The following is a 21,057-nucleotide window of genomic DNA, read 5'->3' as shown; positions in this document are numbered from 1 at the left end:
ATCGGCAATTGCATATCACATGTCATATTCTTGAAGTGTTTGCTTAGTGAATTCCTTAATGCTCTATTGCATTCGTACATTGTGATAAAAGTGCTATCAAGCTGATGGCAGTCATGAAGCAATCGCAATCAAACCAAGTTTTGCTTTCTTGCTCGAAGCCTCAGCATATTACTGATGACTTTCTGTATCGTTTCTACGTTCACTATGTGCGCAAACGGATAACGATCCGAAAGAGTCAGATTCAGCCTCTTTATGAAAATCGCACTATGTTGCTTAGCATTCATGTCCAACGCAACGTCGCCGGAAGTTGATGGTAGTAGGATTGTGCGGTAGTGAATTGATTACCTAGCGATCCTAAGTCCTCAGCTTGATGGACAGATATCCTTCTTTCTGGTAGCACTTGCGAATCATAACAGGCTGGACAGTGGGACCAGTTTGGCAGCCAAGCGAGGTGTAAACGTTGACTATTTTAATGTCAGCCTTCTCTGACCACAACACTTCAACTCAACCCTCTTGCTCATCCTCATAACACGGAACCTGAGGCAAGACCGTGAACTCGCAACAGCAAAGTATGTGGGATCGAGGGACTCACGAGAATCATACTTGACAGGCCCGTCATGGCCAACAACCCTCAAGCCCTTGACGTCAGCATTGAAATTAATGCAGACATTAGCGTCAAGCCAGAGGAACGTGTAAGCACCCTGACAGAGGTCTTCGGTGAACGTTTGGACGCGGACCTGCCAAAAGGTGTTGGGGTTAGGGTTGACATCGCGGTTGATGTTGGTATTGGCAATATCGACGGTGGTTGAAATGGTAGGGGAAGTAGGCATGGCAGCGCCAAAGGCTGCGACAATGCCGACGAAGGCCAGAATCACTGTGAGCATGCTTGTTTGAGCTTAAAGGATGGTGAAAGAAGAAAGCGTGAGGTTGGTCCGTGGTAGCTGGTTCGAGGGAGTGAGCGAATGTCTCCGGTTGTGGAGAAAAAGAAGTGAGAGGCTGCGTTAGGTGGAAAGAAGAGGCTACAGTAACTCGAATCCGAAGCTAATTGTACACAGCAAACGAATGGAATTTGCAAGGTGCGTGCTTGTCCGACGCAAACACGACGAACTGACGTCTACGTAAGCGAGGCTGAGGCAATCGCGGTCTAATTCTGCTGGTTGCGAACCTTGAGGAGAGCCTGAATCCCCAGAAGGCTGACCCGATGTGATTGCTGTACTCGCGGGAAGGTGCGGCTGGGGTGACAACAACGTCAAGCAATGTGTGCCACTAGCGTAATGACAAATGGATGCTGAAGTGTATGAATCACATCAAAAACGCATTTTCAGACGGCCGCGGTGAGTCAGTGACGACTGTAACGGAGAGTCGGGTCAAGGCAACTGCGAAATTCTCGCTACTTACCAGTGGCCATTATCATAACTAAGTGAATGCTGCGCGTCAAAGTAACGACGCACTTGAGGACACTGATTGTCAAAACATTCACACGCCAAAATGTCTAATCAACGAACGATGTATACTGGAACCAATGCATCCGTGAAGTTGGGTAAGATGACAGGCCTCCAGCATTGCACTCCTTCAACGCCAGTTACCTGCTTATTCTACATACCACGCACTACCCTATTCATTGACTGGCTTTGCTCCCAACATCCAACCCAAACCAGACGCAAGCGCCCCGGTAGCAGCATTGGCCACCATGTCCCTCCTCCTGACCCTCTCACCTCCATCCATACTACCATTCTCACTCCCATCCATACTAACCCTTCCCGAGCCCGGTCCTGCAGATCCTGTAGAAGTTGCAGTTTGAGCACTACCCCTCAATGGAAATGCCGTCTTGGAAAACGCTGCAGCCGCCCCACGCGCTACGTCAAAGAGACCCATGGGTGCTTCTTCCACAGCGCCGCGACCGACTTCACGGCGCGGCTGTACGGTAATGGTGTCCATGTCGAAGGCGCCGGGGAGTTTGCGGTCGGCTGCGTCATTGAAGCGCTCTTCTGCTTCGGTTTCTTGTGCCAGGAGGTGCATCATCTCGGCTTCGCATTGTTGCCATACTCCTAGTACTTCTTCAAGGCGGTTGGGTGGGGCAAGCAACAGGGCTTGCGAGAGTAGCTCCATGCGCTGTTCTAATCTTCTCAAGTCTGGGCGTGCTGCATTACCAGCTTGTGACCAAGAGTTTGATGAAGCGAGAGACGTATCGTGTCGGCCGGCACGCAGAGCAGCCCGCCACGCGACATCTTCTGCCTCGTCTTCATGGTCTTCGGCATCTGCAGATCCGAATGAGAAGAAATTTGAAGACGTTGGTGGCGTTGGAGATGGGCTCGAAGGGGTTAGTCGGTTGACGACATATGAGTAAGCAGTCTCAAAGTCATCTTCTTCTAGTGCTGCTTCGATGGCCATTCCGGTCACTCGTCGCTCCGCGGCAGCTTTTTTCCGTTCAATCGATGTGGGATCCATCGGTATGCTCTCTGCTTCTTCTTCCATGATAGTCGACGGCATTGCAACTACTAGGTTCTGCCCAATAGAAACCAAGTCGTCTAGCTTGGTATAACTGCCGCTATTTTGTGATAGCAGCTTACGCACCAGCGACAGTGGATTAGGGCTCACTCGAATGTTGACTGGCTGAAAAGGTACACCATGCTGGAGTATGAGTGAATAGAATGACATGGCATGCGTCGCTGTAAGCAAGGCTTGAAATCGTCGGAACCGCGACGACGTGGAAAAGTGAGGGACAAATGCGTTGATGTTATCGGCGGCACGCTTCATGCCACCCCTGTTGCGGTTGCCGTTGCTCGCATTGTCGTAGTGGTGCATGGCTGATGCGAGTACGACCTGTTCGACATCGGACGAAAGAAGCGGCTGCTGCCCGAATGCTGGCTTCATGTAGAGGTCTATCGCGAGAGAGAAATGATTGCTCTCCAGAAGCGCTTTCAGTATCTCCGTTTCCAAAGCCTTCCGCTCTAGCAAACCAAAGATACCCTGTGCTTGGCGATCTTCGTCGTGGTTTTCAGTACCCCAGTTCCATAGCCACAACAACTTGGAACGAATAGTGGCCCACTGTTCGCTGTCTTTCTTGGAGCCGCTGTTCAGTGTGTGGAGTATCTTTTGTAGCAACGATAGTTGCTCCGAGTAGTCGTCGCGTAGTGACATTTTGGCAACCTCTCGAATGGATACTGGTTGCTGCAAAGCTGACAGAACACAAGAGGAGAAAATGATTAGCTCAAGGAGGCGGAATGCTTCAGCGCCAGGTTGTGTAATGACGTTATCTCTGTCCAACAAACGATCCTCCCTAAGTAGAGCAGTCGTCGAGTCTTGTAGCAGAGGATGTTTTAGGTCGTACGAGGGCAACTGCCCTACGCCGATACTAAGATCTGGAGGCGGCTCGTAGTTGAGGAGGGTACATATCCTCGACAAAAGCGAATGCGCCGTTTGCAGTGAGGCAACATCGCTCTTGTGGACCAGGTAGAGGCACGCCAGAGCTGTTCGTGCATATTTCATCTCCAATTGTCGCTGTTGGTCGTCATCGACAAAGTCTCGTCCTTCTTCATAGCCACCCAGGTCCATATCCTCTGGGCCGTCCCAGTCGGCGATGGCTGAAGCAACGAGTGGCAGATGGTCCTTTGAGGCATGTAGCAGCCACTGGAACAGACAATCCCAATCGTCTGGTTCGTGTGCTTGGTCCTGCGCAATTGACGCTCTCCGAGCTTCGCGTGTGATTCGCCGCCTCTTGCGATCGTTGGCTCCACATAGCCATGGGGCAACGACGCCCTTCAGGTCCCGTGCTGCATTATGTGTCTGGGCATGGTTTGCGTTTCGAACGTGTGAGAGTTGGTGATCGATAGCACGTCGTCCTTTGAGCGAGGCGAATTCTTCAAGCGTGGTAGCGGACGATTGCGGGTAGTATTCGTAGCTGAGGCGCAGAAGCGGAAGGACGGTGGATATGAACCATGTGCGTAGGTATTCGGAATGGCCCAGAAAGGGAACCACGAGCTGGGGGACGAGATCCAACAGGCCCGTCTGCGCGTCGATGCGGTGGGCGCGGTGTATGAGAAAGTGGCTGAACAAGTCGAGCTCGCCCTCGTCTGCGTAGAGGGGATGCACTACAGGCGGGAGATGCAGCGCGTGCCTTCTCTTCTTCGCCCGCGAATTGGAGAATTGTTCGATGGCGGATATGTCGAGGGATGCAGCAGGGGTTTCCCCGGGATACCGCGACCCAGTTGCCAGGTCATGCAGAAAGTCGTGATACGACGAGGGGTCGCTCTCTTCCGGGAGGTAGTTGAGGATGATGCTCAGGGTAAGCTCGAGCGGCAGATCGCCGTCTCGGAGTGCTGTCAGCGCCCGTAACGCTAGGATATTGGATTCGGTGGCATATTGTACGGCGAGGAGCACACAGTGTGGCTGCGACAGTTGCGACAACTTGTGCAGCGCTGCCATGTTGACGTTGACTTTGACTTGGAAAGGACACGCCCGCCTTGCGACAATTCGCTACGTCAACCGCCAAGCCCCACCCACTCTCGGGGGTCCGCTCCCATGTCACCTGCTCTCTTTTCCCTTTACTACTGCCACACAACGACCACAAAGCAGCAACTTCAGCGTCACAACTCTGGTACAAAGCTTGTTCAGCGTATGAATTCCGACCCATCTTAACCATATACAACAAAACACACGGTTCCACATGGAAGCTGACAAGCTGGGGGTCAGGACTCGTCCTTGGAATCGTATGCCTCATACTCAAAGCCATCTAGATTCATCTCAGCAGAAATATGCTCTTCCCTATGGTTTTGAACGGGTTGATTCCGCTCGCATGTTCTCACTTCTACGTATTACCGTATATGCGTACCGAGGCACTGCGAGGTTAGCCCTGGGGTGCCTGATCGACAGTGCAAGCCCCTAGCCTAGCGCCCGCATCGTCCGACGTCGCATCCAACGGCACCAGCCACGACTTTTCCTCCTCACGCTCCAAGTGACCACTATCCGCAACGCATTCTTTTGCTGTTTCGATCGAGTGTATGTTTAGATACCATCAATGAGTGATCAGCAGTCATAAATCGGATCGAAACTTCTCTGCGGAACAAAAGCGCAAACAACGGAATTGATAGCCGTTCGCCTCCACTAACCACCGCCAAGCCGACATCAAACATGCAGCGTTTCCACCACCGAAACAAATGTGTAGCATCACACTCGTCGGCCCAGCCCTTGGAGTTGCAGATCAAGCTTCGATGCCTGAGCTTGGGATGATTACTTAGGACATGTCTGCCTGGCCTCTTTCTTGACCTCCACATCCTCTTGCTCTCATTGTACATTCTTGATACCCTGGCTTGGTCCATTCTTTGCGCGTGCGCCCATTACAATCTTTATTTACTCACTCTTTTATTATACCCTATTACGAAGCTAAAATGCCCAACATGTACATCGATACAGCGACAGCCAACAGTCGGTCTTCAAGGCCTCAGATTATCATTGAGTCGACACCGTACAACGATCGCTCGACGCCATTTCTAGAGGCTTTTATAAACCAGGAGGTCGACAACGAGAGGCCTCCACCTAGCTACCTTGAAGCTACAACGCCTGGCCTCATCTCAAGTCGATTGAGTGGCGAAGAAGGCGCAAGGCTGCTCTCCTTTGATGGACGAGAAGCAAGAGATGCAAGGTTCAAAGAAGAGCAGTACAGAGGAAGAAGCCTGAGGCAGCAATGCCTCAAGAAGACATGGCTGAAGGTAGCTGGAACGATACTTGCGATGATGCTTGTGTCTGCGATGCTGGCCCTCATGGTTGCAGCAGTATCTGTTCGGAGGGACAAACAAGTTAGTCGAATGCTGCGGAGAAGGAAAATTTGTACTGACAACCGTACCAAGGCCACTGTGACTACCGCCCCATCGTCGGCACAGTCTGCACAGGGCGATGCCGCTCACCCAGAAGGATTTATCGATGACGACTCTGACAAGCCAAGCCTCATCGCCGTCCCATGGCCATCGCCATCTGCCGCGGCGCAAGCAGCACCCAAGCAATCTTTCCCCATCCGATGGCCAGCAAAATGTGGAAAGCAATACAACGTTCGAACCGAACACCACGACTTCAGTCAGGCGAGCGAACTCAATATTCAAGAAGCAGTGCATCAACTAGACGGTCCATACAAACGGGTAGCCGGCTGGATACACGTTGCGCAAGCACCCCCAGAGCAGGCAGCTGGTACCATACAGGTAAAAATGTCCTACGCTGTATCATCATCAGTCGACGTCAACAGCGTCGCATACGCATCCAGCTCAACCGGCATAACCATCGGTGACCCCTCCTTCCCTGACGGCTTCGATGGCGTACGCCCCGGCACCGCCTGTCTCGGCATGTCAGTAGTAATCTACATGGCACCAGGCGCCTCACTATCAAACTTCAAAGTCGCAACCACACACATGGGTATGCAGATCCACCCCGGCGCAAACTTCACTGTCAAAGACACAACATCCATCTCCACTACTACCGGCACCCTCGACGCTGTAGATTTTTCCTCTCGCCAAACATACTTACAAACCATCTCCGGATCCATAAGCGGGAAATACGCACTGTCTGACCTCCTCTCCGTTAAGACAAAAAGTGGATCCGTGAACATCGATATTGAGCCTCAAGCTGCGGCTTCAGGCTCCACGAACCCAGCCATCTTCATGGTAGACTCGCTATCTGGAAGCATTCGGACAGACTTCAAGCGCAAACACATCCCCGATCGCGACTACCAAACCTACATCAACACCACCGTTGGCTCCGTCGATGGCACTTTTATCCACGGTTCCCGCACGGAATTCAACTCTGTAGCCGGCCTAGTCACAGCTGATATCCTGCCTTTCAAATCCGGAGATTATCAGTCTGAGATTTACACTTCTACGCACTCGGGACAGACAACTCTGACATTGCGCTCGCCGTACAAGGCGAAGAACGTAGCCATGTCTGGTCTAGTCAGTACGCACAAGAGTACGTCTGGAGGCTTGGATGTGACGTATCCGCCAGAATGGTCGGGGGCTGTTGATGGCACGAGTCTGAGTGGCGCGCTGCATTTGCAAGGCAAGGATTTGGAACTTTTAGGAGAGAATGATGAGCCAGGGAAGAACCATGTTGAAGCGAAGAAAGGGGAAGGAGATAGCAGCTTGAGTTTCGATACTGTGAGTGGGGAGTGTGAGATCAAGATTGGGAAACTTTAGGTGGGTCGAAGGATGTTGAAAATTGATGGACAGATATTTGTCTTGGTTTGGGTGCTGTTGCTCAAGAGTCGATGGAAGTCTGTGCCCAGATGAGGCTGTCATAGATGCAATGCATATCACGATTCAACTACTTGATCACCCTGAATACCTACCACCGATTCGAGACAGCACATTGTACCCACCCTTTTCACCCCTTCGATTACCTCGGCTGCAGACAATAATCACGCTCCCACATTTTCGCCCGACGCACTCTATATGCCCAAGTCGCGTCGCAAATCCCGACGCACAGTCTTCTCCTAGTTTCTGATCGCGTCTAGTAGTGAAGTAGGTTTATAGTAGAATTGAGTTTCCAAATTCCTTACTATAACTAGTGCCGTGGCTATTGTCCGCGCGTCCCGCTCCCGCCAGCGATGGCCTGTCAAAACCAGTGTCTTGGTGACATGGATTACCCTCGTTGTAAAATGTCGATCCCAGGATTTTGGGTGTTAGGGCTGTTAGGGCTGAAGATGAGCGGCTGGGTTCGGGGCAGTTGATGGATGTCTTGGGTTAATGAATGACACGTCATGAGGCTGAAGTTTGTTCGCTGGCTCAACGCTGTGCTGTCGTTCCCGGTTGCCAAGTATGGTAAGCCTGAGGGTCGAGCTGATGAGGGATAGCTTCTTCTTCTTCTTCTTCTTCTTCTTGCTGCTCAGGTGTTCTCGCGTCCAGTGAAATGCGCCTTCATAGTAGGTCTACATGTCGAGATCTAGAGCCATGGCGAGAACAGTGTCTACCATGACGTACGAGGGGTTGTCGTGAGATTGTTTCGCAGACTTGGAATCTGTTACCTGAAAAATCTGCAGTGCACGGTTTGCGTCGTCTTCGATCATATGTGATCGCAATATCGCGTCCGTAACCCTTGCTGTGGTAGGTGTAGGTTCCGCAAACGATCAATGTTGCAAGGTTGTTTGGTGATAGCGATATCGTATCTTACTTCTCTATGTCCACCCAAGTTTCATGGTGCTTGCGATTGGATGTGATGAATAGAACAGACTGGCAGCTGGAAGTCATCGAATCTTCGAAGATGTTAATCACACCGAGTAGCTGTGGAATGGTTCAGTACCCACCAAATATGCACGCGTTAAAGGTAAACAAGGGGGGCGAGCAGCTACTTCGATTGGCGGAATAGCTATCAATTATTATTGTGAGTTCTTCCGAATCGAGTTCGTTCATATCATGCGCGATGCCCCTCTAAGCCACATCACTTACGTGCTTGCAGGTCGTTCCTTGTAGCGCATCGTCCGCTTCGGTAGACGCCACACGGAACCCGAGGCAGCACTGTGGAGTTCATGCTTCGAACGATGGGAAGATTGCAGGCAGCCTGGGTAATCGGATTCCGGTGGCAAACATATGTTGTTGACAAATATGTGGGGAATTGGTGGTGGTACAGGACTGAGGCATTCAAAGTAGCGAGTCCATGGGTCAGGGCAAGATTGCTACGAACCGCTCCGCGGCCTCGTGATGTCAAGGCAGATACTCTTTTTGAACATTGGCAAGTCATGGGAATATTGGATTCTGAGAATGAAGAGTCCTAACATCTGAACTAGCAGGTAATTTGTCGATCGGCCGCTGTCAGTTGTCAACCTGACTCAATGGACAGTGCAGAAGCTTGTCATCGCTTGCACCGTGCTATGGAACTGCAGCCGGCTGATGAGTTGCACATGTTTCTGTTCCGCAATGATAACACCATGCCGAGCAGAACGGAATGAAGTGGCATCGCTTTGGTCATGGGCAGTTGACGATGCCACTATTCGGCGATAACACGGTGCATCTGGGCAGTAAATTGCTGAAAGCGTCGACGTCAAGTGGAAATGCGGCTACAACTCCGCTGCGCGACACAACCGAGCGTCCGTGTCGGCGAATCAATTCAGAAAAAACCGAGAAATGTGTTGATGGTGCGGTACACGTTGTGAGCAGAGTGGGTCTCAGGTTCCCCTGGACGTGTGTCAAGAGTGTTTCGGACATGTCGCGACGCGGTAAAGAGACGTGGGCCAGTTGGAAGTGAATGCTGACTCATCCCCGCCCTCACCAAACTACGCGCCACACGCGATGATACACCCCCCACCCTCCCAATCAGCTGCTCCGTGCCATCAGACTCGCTCTCAATTGAGACAAAACTTTTCCAGCTATGATGAAACTGGATGGTTAAACCCTGGTAGTGGAGTTGATACAGCGGGAAGTTGCGTATCTCATGGCCAACCTCTCCCATCACTCCATCCTTCCATAAACGACATGCACCATCCCGTTCGAGCGCTGAAACTCGAGTCCGAGTTGGAACCAGTGTTGGGATGCCCTTTTCTCTGAACTCATCGACCAACAACTCCCTGTCGGCATGTGGTCACGATGGCCGTGGCAGCGCAGTATCCATGTTAACAGCTCGGCCTCAATAACATGGGGCACTTGGTGCGCAGCCCTGAGGAGCCTCTCCGAGCCAGCCGAGAGGATCATGGAGACAACGACTGGTGCGACCGTTCAAAGTGCGTCTAATCGCCTTTTGGCATCCCAGCAGCCTTGCGCCCGGTCCACCACCCGCTACACCATCCCCGCCAGACTCTCTTTTGGGTGAACGCTTCTGCTGTGGCCGTTCCAGATCACCTGCAGCCAAGGCGCGTCGCGACACTTCTCTCAAACTTGCGCCCAAGCGGTTCCGTTGCGTCAATCACAGAGACCATTGCTCTTCGTTATTCCTTCTCGGATGTTGCAACCCCCGTGTATACAGCATATAGCCTAGCAACCCCTCCAACCGCCTTTCCTGCTATTTGGCCCGTCACTCTTTAGGATCCTGCCCAAATATCTTCATATACATTTCTTTCATTTGGAGCGGGCTCCATCCGCGCTGGCTGCGTTGAGAACTTTGTTCTCGTACACTCTTTTGAGAAGCTTACCTACTATTCGGCGCCACATTTGCTCAGCCATAGTCGCACGCGCTATCGCCCGATACATTCATTTGACTGCAGCCTTCTACTTTCGTTACCGATGTAAGTTTTTCCGATCTGTCATTGCTCCTCTGCGCTGCAGCATATCCTTGCTTGGCCGTCGCTAGTCCAGCACTATCATGTTCAGCAACTCGGAACAATGTGGAACGCCTAAACAATCACTTACCACATTGCAACGCAGACTACTTCCAGGCCATCGTTAAGGTCGTTGTATATGAGGACGAAACTCAGGATGGAATTCAATGCGGTTCAACAGTAAGCATCCACGATGGTGTAGAGCCTACGCAGACTAATCGTCTTCGTAGATACCGCCCGTCACCTAATCGACAGTACACTATGGGACATTCCTCATCTGCTCCGGGAATGCAAACCATGTATGCATACGGAGACCTTCAACATGGTCAGCAACAAAATCAACATCAACAACAACAAGGCATGCAACCTATGTCCAGACCGTCGCCACCACAGCCCACGTGGGCTGTGCCGCAGACCCATTCTTCGTACTATGCTGCGCCGCGCGGACCTACTGTAGGCGGGAGAGAAGACCAGCAGCAATTTATGGGAAGACCAGACATGATGACGTCGCAGCCGACTGCTACGACTGGTGGCATCTACAGCAGTTCTATGAATGCCCCGCAATCACTGGCAACTACGAACTACTTTCCCAACGTCATCGACACAAGTAAGCGTCTTCAGAAGCAAGCATGTATGCAGTGCTAATGAGTATAGGTCCATGGGGTCAGAAAGTATGTGAAGAGCTAGAGTCTTTTCCCGCTCTGGATTCGGACGTGGGCGACTTCAGCCATGGTATGATGGGACACGACGAGAACACTCCGATAATCGACCTACGTCAGTACAACAGCATGGGCCAACACGAACACGACAATATGGCACAGTTCAACCCAAACTCCACTCGAAGAATGTCTGAATCTTCTTTCTCGATGTCGAGTACAGGCGGTGTGCTGCCAGAATCGGCAGCTTACGAAGAGATGGGTTCGTCCGAACCAGTTTCATATGCGTCTGAGTATGATACGTGGAACCAAGCGGAGCAAAGCGCCAGTCATCTTCTATCACCTCTTGCGTCACCACGGCGCCCGCAGTATGACGGGGTTGTTCGCAGCGGGAGCCGATCCCGCACATCGCCAGCATCGCATGGCAACATTCGCTCATCGCCGTACACACTTGACAGTAACAGATTCAAGAGATGGTCTACTGGACAAGCGCCAACATCGACTCCGAACAACTCGCGCCCAATGTCACAAGTGTCGGATCGCTTCGCCCCGTACGGCCCCCGGATGAACCCGCATCATTCCATGCCCGCCTACCCTCCCAGTGCCTACAACAACTTTGGATTGCCGACTCAGAATGTGCTGTACTCGCAAACTCCTCCATCGCATCCTAACAGTCAGCCGTTCTTCACGCCTCAAGATCAACAGCAGTTCCATCTCGAAGTACCTAGGCCTCTACCTTCTCAGGGCCTCTTCCGTCTGCTCCAAAGTAATGCCGATCGTCATGGAGGCTGTTCATCTCACTTTGCAGATCTCTCAGACCCGCCGGATCTGTACGCGTCCCTGCACGAGGAAGCGTTGAACCCACCAGAATCCGATATGAACCCTTCGGACCCAGACCTCATCCCACATGAGCAGGATCTTCGCTTTGTTGGCGACTTGTACACTCCACGATGGGTACGTGGCCATGGCAACAAACGAGAAGGTTGGTGCGGTCTATGTAAGCCCGGCAGATGGCTTGTCCTCAAGAATAGCGCTTTTTGGTACGACAAGTCTTTCACACATGGTGTCAGCGCAGCCACCGGTGCGGCATTCCAGGGTCCCCAAGACACACGCCGGACGGAAGGCAACCTTGACGTATGGGAAGGGCTTTGTGGAAGCTGCGGTGAATGGATAGCGCTCGTCAGCAACAAGAAGAAAGGAACGACGTGGTTCCGGCATGCATACAAGGTAAGATGGTATTCCGTACATGGCATTCCGTGGTGCTAACAACGACGCAGTGTCACACACACCCCAAAGTCAAAGATGGGCCCAAACGCCGCCGTGAGACACAAGCCGGACGCGTCCGCGCGGCATCATCCGCTTCAGCTACGTCCTCGTCGTATCCGGTCAAGCAAGACCTCCCGCAAGCAGACTCAGCATCTCACCGTCACTCCACGCCAACACCGATACCCGGCAGCTCGTCTCTCCAATCTTACGGCATGTCAAGCATGCCGTCTTCCATGCCAACCTCGACACCAACATCGACACCGCAAGTCAACGCCTCATGCAATCCTAGCAGTACAGCATACCCTACACCAACCTCCGCAACACCCACGATGCATTCGCTCCGAACCCCTACAGCGACATCGTTTGGTGAGACATACGGTGAGCCTTCCAACAGACACGAACCTGTGGTCGGCATGTTTACAACGCCGCTACAAAGCTTGTCGAGCTTCTCCGGTCATCAGTATTCACCAAACCTCTCGCATCAAGTCAGCGAACCTGAGCTCGTTGGTATAAGAACAACGACCACGGCACTCAACTCGATCGCGAGCATGATTTGAGTCTGGTAGACGACTCCCAGACATTCTTCCACAAGCAACAATCGTGGGCTGAGTTTAGTAGGCGTTACCGGTGATGGGTCACTGCAACGGCGGAGTAGCATGAAAAGGTCACCGTACAAAAAGTGTCGTATGGGTTCTCGTTTTTGATCGTTTTTGCACTTTAATCTCGTGTCTTTCCCACCCCTTTCCAGCGTTCTTGTCTATAGCGTTCATTTCTACAGCGTCCTTTCCGTTTCACGCGAGTTCTATCGATTGCATTGGGCATATCACGAAGGAACGACATCCAGCATTTTCAGTAGCATCGCTTTCTATCTTTCTCCCACTCACACACTAGCGATATCCCCCTTTACCACGTAGGTAGATCTTGGTAGTTATAGACTTGCTTCTGCAGATTTGCAAACAATTCAACAAAACATTGGAGCGTATCCATTCACGAAACTGTTGAACCTCTTCTACTTTACTGCGGAATACTCGAAACTGCTGAACACGCTCTTTTTGGAAACCGAAAAGAACCATTAGGCTCGAGCGGGAAGAGCAGCGGGAAAAGCAGCAGGAAAATCAAAAGACGGATACTAAATTGATCTGCAACGGGTAAAAGCAAAAAGATAGATCCACAATCCTCTCACACAACCGTCCCAGCACCGCGCCACACCGAGACATACGCACTGCCACTTCATCCCCAACCACCCATAACATCTCAACCACAGTCACGAAAAGTACAACGTATTCCCAACAACACATCCGCTCCGTTCCGCCCATCACAACTGCCGGACGAAAATCACTCCAACTTCCGCACATACCGTGTTTCAGCATTCTTGCCGTCTAGTCTCAGGTTTTGCAGCAACCCGAAACTGAGGCTGTGACTTTTGAGGGTCGTCCATGGAACACGTAGGGTGTGAGGCTGTGTAACATGGATGAGGCCTTTCGGACTGATGGCCGTAGTTGGTCGTTGGATGGGTAGGTGGGGTGGATCTGGTGGGAAGAGAACCGAGGCTGAAGCTGAGACTGTTCACCGCAAAGGTGGAGAAACATGTGATATTTCTGGTCGTGGATCACTGTGACAACATTTTTGACTTCGGTCGTCGGCTTGCACTCCTTCTTGCTGGTGTCATGGGGTCTGTCAGAGCACCTCCCCCCAACTCTCACTATCCTAGTCTTCCCTTGAGCCCCGCGTCTCGGCGTCCCTCATCACGAGTCACGCCGTTCCTTACATGATCCCGCAAACCTTCCCATCACACAGTAAATTACTCATGCGCTCCGCTCCTCCCGGAAGTCTGGCTGACGCGCTTACTTCGCATTCCTGGATCTCATACCCGTATTCTGAGGCCAGTGATCCACAGGGTCCAGGCGTTCCGAACGGGATCTACGACATGGCGTAACCAGCATATGCACAACATAGCTTTGATCGGTGAGGGTGCTGTATGAAGGACTGCCTGACTTCTGTTCAAGGAAGAAAAGGGGGCAAGGGGGGTATGTGGGGAAGGAGAGATCATGCGAGAAGAGAGGACACGCTTTGGGAAGGTACTACAATTTGGGAAGGAGGTGGGTGCTGGGGTAGATGATATGCGATGCAATTTAAGTGAGAAGGCTGGGCGCGAGACTTTGGGTTGTAAGTGTTACGATGAACAACCGCATCCGGGTTTGCCATGGTGTTTGAAGTCGCGGTAAGCCGTGCTTACGACAATCTCAACTGACTCTGGAGTAAGTCCCATTATACTGTTTGCGCTCCGGTCTTTGAAAGGCTTCGAGGCTTCCAGTGTCTTGTCGTACAGCACACTTCGTTCAAGCAGAAACATTCCAGAATCGGGGTACCCCTTCTCAATCCTTTTCTGACCTTCGGCAATACACTCTTCGACGTCGTAGTTTCCTACAGTGAACTCGTGACCCGTCGCTTTCTCAACAGATCTCAGAACCTCGTTGGCAGATGTTATCATACCAGCAGCGTATATATACTGGTTCTTGATCTCGTCCCAATGTTGTATGATGCGAACGACGATTTGTCCTACTCTTTCTAGACTGGAGGCTGGGAATGGTTCAATGCCAGTACCGTGGATAGTCGCACTGTGCCATTCCATATCGAAACCCATGTTGCCGCTGATAAGCTGGGTGTCGAGCGTGTATCCTGTCGCGATTGCAGTCCACTTGAAGTCTGGATGGTCTTTGGATATTTTTTGGAGATGGGCAATGACTTTCGCTCGTCCCGCATATTTTGGGATGCGCCCTTGTATGTGCTCGTTCATGCTGTCGTGACTGAACTCATCAGGAATGAGACGTTTGACACCCGCCGCGACGGCGGCATCGATAATGCAAATCTGTTGATCTGAATCACCGCCTGACATAGTGCTTATGACAAGATCTTGTCCCGCCATGGCTGATTGTAGTGAAGTCGACGTGTAATCTGACTTCTGATGCTGAACGTCGGAAGGAGAGACATGAGGGGGTAGACTGAGAGTTTGTGAAGGATATGTGAGTACAGTAACTTGATGTTCTGTAGTACCAGGCTTGCTGTGTTGTGGGAAGATGGCGTTGATGATGGAAAGGCATAGTTCCCAATTCTACTCGTCTTGTCAGCGAAGTGGTGGCGGTTGGTAGTCTCGTCGCTTCTCTTTACCCCTAGTATCATGACTTTTTCTATTGCCATATTGTATGATATAAACTGTCACAGGCCGATTTGCGACGATTGCTTCATATGTCCAGCATGCTGCGTGCGTCCTTACATATACTGCCCACCCCGCACTTGACGCGGTTGAAAGGAAGAGCCAACACTAGCTCCTTTACCATGTTAGGGCTGATTGACAACGAAGCTATACAGCACTGAGATGCAGATGCAGACAAATGTCACAAATTACCTCTGCACCAATGATCATATGTCGACCAACGTGCCGATCCGATGTCAGTCTTTATGCAAATTCCTAAGGTTGATCTGGCGCACTATAGCCCGTTCCTGTAGACGGAAAAGGGCGTTTGCATAGCCGGGGCAGGCGAGCTTAGAGTATGATAAGAGGCGTAATTATTCACAGTTGATGGAAGGTAGTCGTGGGGAAGATGCGGAGAGCTGGCGGGACGATGGAAAGTAGCGCCAAGCCCTGTGCACGGACGCGGCAAGTGCCGGGATCGCAGCTGTGCGAGCTTTTGCGGACGACGATAGCAACACCACCAAATCCCCCGCGACCGCAACACCATCTCCGCTCATCTCCCCAGGCTTCGGATCCCTCGTTCAGTGCGTCAATTTCCCCTGCGAAAGCTCTCTCGCGGCCAATTGGACCCCCACAGCAGCGCGCTGACCCGCAAAACTACAGGTAGCCCAACATGAACGCCGCACGCTTCCTCCGCCCCTTCTCCAGGGCTGCCGCTGCCCGCGCGCCCATGGCTGCCCGCCCATCCGTTGCCGCCATGGCGCGTCCCGCTCTCCTCGCGAGCCAGAACAAGAAGACCGAGGTTGGCCCACAGCAGATGGTGAGATGGATTGGACATGGGAAAGACGGCCAGACAAGGAAGCTAACACAAGCGATAGACCGTCCTCAAGTCGGCCATGCCCCAGCTCATCCCCTTCTTCTTCGTCAACGAGACCACCGTGGCCTTCATCCTCCTGCCATCGCTCATCTACGTCTTCTCCAAGTACATCCTTCCCCAGCGTGTGCGCCTGTTCGCCGCTCGTCTCTTCATCAGCAAGTTGTAAGCGAGGGAACTGGAACAACAAGAAAGAGCGCATGGCACTGTACAAGTAGTGGGAATATGCTCATAGACAATTGAATGGCATTGCACGAAGGGATGGTGGTTCTTTTGTGAAGCGCTGACTGCAGTAACACTTTCCTTGTTCTTAGCGACTTTTCTACACTCTTCTAGGACACGAATTCGGCGGACTGACCCATTGGACCAGCTACGGTACACAGGGTACACCTACGGCAACAGTCATACATTGTTTGACGAAAGTGGGGCTTACCGAGACGGTTCATATGGATGATCAGATTTCCCTTCGTCACCAGTCTTCTCGGCTCTCCCTCCCCGAGATGTTCTTTCTCTGTACGTTTTACTCGCAGAAAAATGATTGCGATTAGTTGTGGGGTTCCCTCCAGGAGTGATGCACAGCCACAAAAACATGACAGTCGATACATCCGATGACCAATCTGTACGCGGCCTTGCAGAAGAAGTTTCCCTTACTTTTACTATATTTATAACACGTGGGGTAGGCAGCTAAGCTTCTCACATGCGAAGATACCTACGTGTACGCCACCTCCAAAACTACCCCATGTGTCTATACGATCTTTTGAGTTGGTGTTCGGTTTGTGTCCAACTGTGGCGAGATAAGGCTAATCATGCATTCGAGTCCACAGAACACCCATCTCCAGCTATGGCGGCCCTTTTTTTAACTCTCATCTCAAATCCCGCTCTCGGCTTTGGCATTTTTACTTCTTCCTTACACTAGCCAACAAACACTGTCGATCGACATGATGCGCAGTAATTGAGGCTCTGAAAGAGCGAATCAAACGATTACCTCGGATCACCTGCTACCAATCTCTTGGCCAGTCCGACATAAGACCGTACAGCCGACTGATCTGGCATACGCATGCACGTTTCCGCCATCCCCCCATCTTGTTTCTCTCGACCCTACAACGCATTCAGCGAATAGGGACCTGATCCAACGAGGTGTGCCATACAATGTGCAACCACATATGCAAATGTTATGCAGTAGGGTACAGATGCAGGAACCCTTGACATGGCAGGTTTCCAAGAGCGGGAAAGACCTGACCGCGCGGCGTGTATGTCGGCATAACAAGACATCGTGGAATCCGAGGTAGGTATAAAGCCATCACGGCTCAGCTGTAGTAAACATCCAGCTATTTCGATTCCATTGCTTTTGCCAATCCTTCCAATATGAGGTGCCCCATTCTCGCCACTGTCCTCGGCCTTGCGTCGCTTGCCGTATCTGCTCCTGCAGCACTTGTTTCGCGCCAGGCGTCTCTCGAGCAGGTCACAGACAGCTATGTGTTCGACATCTCCATCGACGAGTTCATCACAAACCGTAATGCAAAGAACCCTCCTGAGTTAGATTGGTCCAGTAACGGGTGTACTGCGAGTCCAGATAATCCGTTTGGATTTGACTGTATGTTCTCACATCTCCTACCTCTATCCCTCTCATTATTCCATCCACTGTTTTCCATCTTTCATCCAATGAATGCTCCATCTCTTCTTCTCATACTAATATACATGCTTATAGTCATAAACTCCTGCTACCGCCACGACTTTGGCTACCGTAACTTCAAGGCGCAAGACCGCTTCGAAGCAAACAAGGCGCGAATCGACGATAATTTCAAAACGGACATGTTCAATCAGTGTGCGAATGAGTCAGCCAAGGGTGCGTGTGAAGCTACTGCTACGCTGTACTATGAGGCTGTTAAGGCGTTTGGGAGGAGGGATTTAGAGACAGCGGAGGCAGGATGATTGCTACGAGTCTGAACGTTTCGAGATGAGCTATCAATGAACAACATACGAGATACTGGAGCTGGACTACGCACGGATGATGTCAGTGTGTCATTCTTAGTACCTTCACATAATCTAAGAGTCTTCAAAGGTCTTTGGTTGTCAGTTGGTTGGTAGATGTCTTATCGATAACACGCAGCATCCTCGGCCATTTCCCAACTGGGCGTCGATCTCCAAGCCCTCGTCATCCCATCAATTGATCAGGGTCCAAGTCCCTATTCAAACCCGCTATTAACCTAGGCCATATCCCGTCTTACACCTCCAGAAACCTCGCCATGTCTCACCCTGAACATTCTAGTCATTCCATCCAAATCCGACACCCTCGACCGAGGTCATCCGAAGTCGCAGACCCTGTGATGCGTCCGCGTGGGCTGATTCTTGGCGCCCGACAATATGGCCGATGAGTACGAGCTCGCTGCAGCTCCTGGTTCCTCAGCTTCAGTAAACACAACGATGTCGCCGGAAGAAGCTGAGGAATTACATGCCGTGGATGCGCGATTGCACAAGAGCACGCTGAGAAAGTTGGACTGCTTGTTGCTTCCGTTTCTGGCGCTGCTGTTCTTGTTTAATGCGCTCGATAAGTCGAATGTAGGTACCCGCGACCCAAGAAGAAACGTTTATGCTAACCCGGTCCAGATTGGAAATGCAGAATCTGCGCACTTTACGGCGGATGTCGGACTAGATAAAGGTGCGCTGAATACCGCTGTTGCGCTCTTCTTCGCCTTCTTCGTTACATTACAACCCGTCGGCGCGGCGCTGGGAAGAAGATATGGCATGGTGCTCTGGGTACCTAGTTGCATGATTCTTTGGGGAGTATGCACAGCGTTGCATGCGTGGGTACGGCATAGATGGCAGCTTTATACGTTGCGCATACTCATCGGTTGTCTTGAAGGTATGGATGGGATCCTCGGAACATTATCGGTGCAGCGCTGACATGATGGCTAGCGGGATTCTACCCAGTCACCGTCACATATCTCTCCCTCTTCTACACACGATTTGAGTTCGGCAGACGGCTCTCATTCTTCTACGGTCAGGCAGCTGTCGGCGGTGCTCTCGGTGGCCTTATAAGCTACCTTGTCTTCTCCCACTTCGGGAATGATGAGGGAGGCTCGGACAAAGATTGGCGACCGTGGCAGGTGCTGTTTTTACTCGAGGGCATACTCACTATCGTCGTGGCATTCATCGGATACTTCTGGCTACCACACAGCATAGAAACGGCATGGTTTCTGACACCCGAGGAACGTCAGTATGCATCGGCGCGTGTTGTGAGAGATCGAGACATACAGAATGCGCCTGCGGCCGCTCAAGAAGACGAGCACGAAACGGAAGATACCTACGACGAGGAGTCCCGAGGCCTTCTTGACTCGTCCAAGCATTCAACTTCCACAATCACACCAACACGACAACTGGTGGATGACCGTGGACTCAGTCCCCACGATATACTATCCGCAGTCTTCAACACCAAGATTTGGCACATTCTAGCCTGCAATGTCCTGTCCGCCATCCCGGTCTATGCCTTCTCCGTCTTCCTCCCGCTCGTACTAGCACCTCTGACCGAGGATGCGAACCCTGCGCTCATCAACTTGCTCACTGCGCCGCCACATATCTGTGGAGCCATCGTACTATACTTCGCCGCTAGCTATAGTGACAAGCATCGCATACGCCTCAAGCCGATCATGTTGGGTCTGCTCATCATGGTAGCGGGTTTGGTTCTCGTGGTTTTGCTCCCAAGCTCGTGGGCAGTACCCCGCTACGTCGCCCTTAACATCCTCCTCTCTGGCACCTACATTGCTTCCCCACTCACTGTAGCCTGGATATCTGGTAACACACCATCACCCGGCAAGCGCGCATTGCTCCTCGGTATCAATGGCTGGGGCAATCTTGCTGGAGTAATCTCCGCCATTCTGTTCCGACCAAAATATGCCGCGGGTGGCTATATTGTGCCTTTTTGGTGGACACTTGCGTCCGTTGCATTAGCAGCTTTCGGATATGTGTTTTTCTACAGACGTTTGAAAGTCGAGAACGAGACAAGACAGGGCGTTTTGCGTAAGTGGAGTGAAGATGACGTTGAGGCAGAGAGAGTCCATGGTAGAGGGCCGCTACCGCAGCAACAGCAGTGGCTGAGGAGAGCCATCGACGTGACCCGGTCGCACTCGAAGCTTGCCTCGATTGGTGACTGGCTTGAGCAGGCTGTACGCGGTAGGGAAGGTGATGATAGACTTACATTCGTTTATGGACTTTGAGGCGTGAGCTATCGCATCGCATTTTGAAAGAAAGAAACATTTTTGCACAATCGTTGCATGTCCAGCATCTTAATCTGAAACAAGAAGCATGCAGCAACCGCGTGTCCCAAGACCCAGAATTTCGGGCGGTCTAGAGCGCTATCGAGGTGATGCATGGCTCTAAATCACAAACTCTCAGCCGCAGCTGAAGGGCAATTGACTTATAGCACGATCCAAGAAAGATGCGGGGCCCTCTCTCCTTTCATGACTGTGCTTTATTACAACTCAAACAGTCAATGACATGGCGAATGTGACCATACCCGATGACCCACAATACCACTCCTGGAAGCCCGAGCCGTTGTCTCGCGGTACGTTTTCCATACTTTCGTCCTCGCTCTTAACGATGATCCTATGTGTCTGGACAGCTGTTCATTTGAACATTCCCGAGCACAACAAAGCTATTGCGCAAATGTGGCGGAAGTTAGGCTGGATGTTGATAGCACTGTTTGCTCCAGAATGGGTAACTCGCACCACTCTATGGCCTTCTGAACGAGTGCCGACTGAAGTAAGGTCGTCTGGACCGCTTTTCACCAGCACGTTGACGCAACAAGAATAGGACGCATGATGCGAAAGGCTTCCAACCAGTC

General features: G+C 51.7%; 6 protein-coding genes across 6 annotated transcripts; 4 read left to right on the top strand and 2 right to left on the bottom strand.

The window, feature by feature from the left end:
- Positions 1–354: 354 nt before the first annotated feature.
- Positions 355–4,425, bottom strand: GT037_009438 (secretory pathway sec39; the record flags this gene model as incomplete). Its single annotated transcript, XM_038934485.1, has 3 exons — positions 355–464; positions 593–874; positions 1,716–4,425. 3 exons carry the CDS (start codon positions 4,423–4,425, stop codon positions 355–357), a joined length of 3,102 nt encoding a protein of 1,033 aa, XP_038782760.1.
- A 962-nt stretch (positions 4,426–5,387) lies between these two features.
- On the top strand, positions 5,388–7,178 carry GT037_009437 (uncharacterized protein; the record flags this gene model as incomplete). The annotated part of the gene is made up of 2 exons (XM_038934484.1): positions 5,388–5,795; positions 5,847–7,178. The coding sequence occupies 2 exons, from the start codon at positions 5,388–5,390 to the stop codon at positions 7,176–7,178; spliced, it is 1,740 nt and encodes a 579-aa protein (XP_038782759.1).
- Positions 7,179–10,385: 3,207 nt separating this feature from the next.
- Positions 10,386–12,707, top strand: GT037_009436 (uncharacterized protein; the record flags this gene model as incomplete). Its single annotated transcript, XM_038934483.1, has 4 exons — positions 10,386–10,408; positions 10,459–10,835; positions 10,883–12,111; positions 12,162–12,707. 4 exons carry the CDS (start codon positions 10,386–10,388, stop codon positions 12,705–12,707), a joined length of 2,175 nt encoding a protein of 724 aa, XP_038782758.1.
- Positions 12,708–14,323: 1,616 nt separating this feature from the next.
- Positions 14,324–15,348, bottom strand: GT037_009435 (uncharacterized protein; the record flags this gene model as incomplete). Its single annotated transcript, XM_038934482.1, has 2 exons — positions 14,324–15,262; positions 15,319–15,348. The coding sequence occupies 2 exons, from the start codon at positions 15,346–15,348 to the stop codon at positions 14,324–14,326; spliced, it is 969 nt and encodes a 322-aa protein (XP_038782757.1).
- A 668-nt stretch (positions 15,349–16,016) lies between these two features.
- Positions 16,017–16,386, top strand: GT037_009434 (uncharacterized protein; the record flags this gene model as incomplete). Its single annotated transcript, XM_038934481.1, has 2 exons — positions 16,017–16,163; positions 16,222–16,386. The coding sequence occupies 2 exons, from the start codon at positions 16,017–16,019 to the stop codon at positions 16,384–16,386; spliced, it is 312 nt and encodes a 103-aa protein (XP_038782756.1).
- Positions 16,387–17,582: 1,196 nt separating this feature from the next.
- GT037_009433 (mfs general substrate transporter) lies at positions 17,583–21,026 on the top strand (the record flags this gene model as incomplete). Its single annotated transcript, XM_038934480.1, has 6 exons — positions 17,583–17,811; positions 17,926–18,063; positions 18,610–18,776; positions 18,825–19,080; positions 19,134–20,234; positions 20,704–21,026. 6 exons carry the CDS (start codon positions 17,583–17,585, stop codon positions 21,024–21,026), a joined length of 2,214 nt encoding a protein of 737 aa, XP_038782755.1.
- Between the last annotated feature and the right edge of the window lie 31 nt (positions 21,027–21,057).

The sequence above is a fragment of the Alternaria burnsii genome, assembly GCF_013036055.1.
Source record: "Alternaria burnsii strain CBS107.38 chromosome Unknown 728, whole genome shotgun sequence".
Lineage (NCBI taxonomy): Eukaryota > Fungi > Ascomycota > Dothideomycetes > Pleosporales > Pleosporaceae > Alternaria > Alternaria burnsii.
The sequence above is the reverse complement of the archived record's forward strand: the minus strand, read 5'-3'. Positions and strand labels throughout refer to the sequence as shown.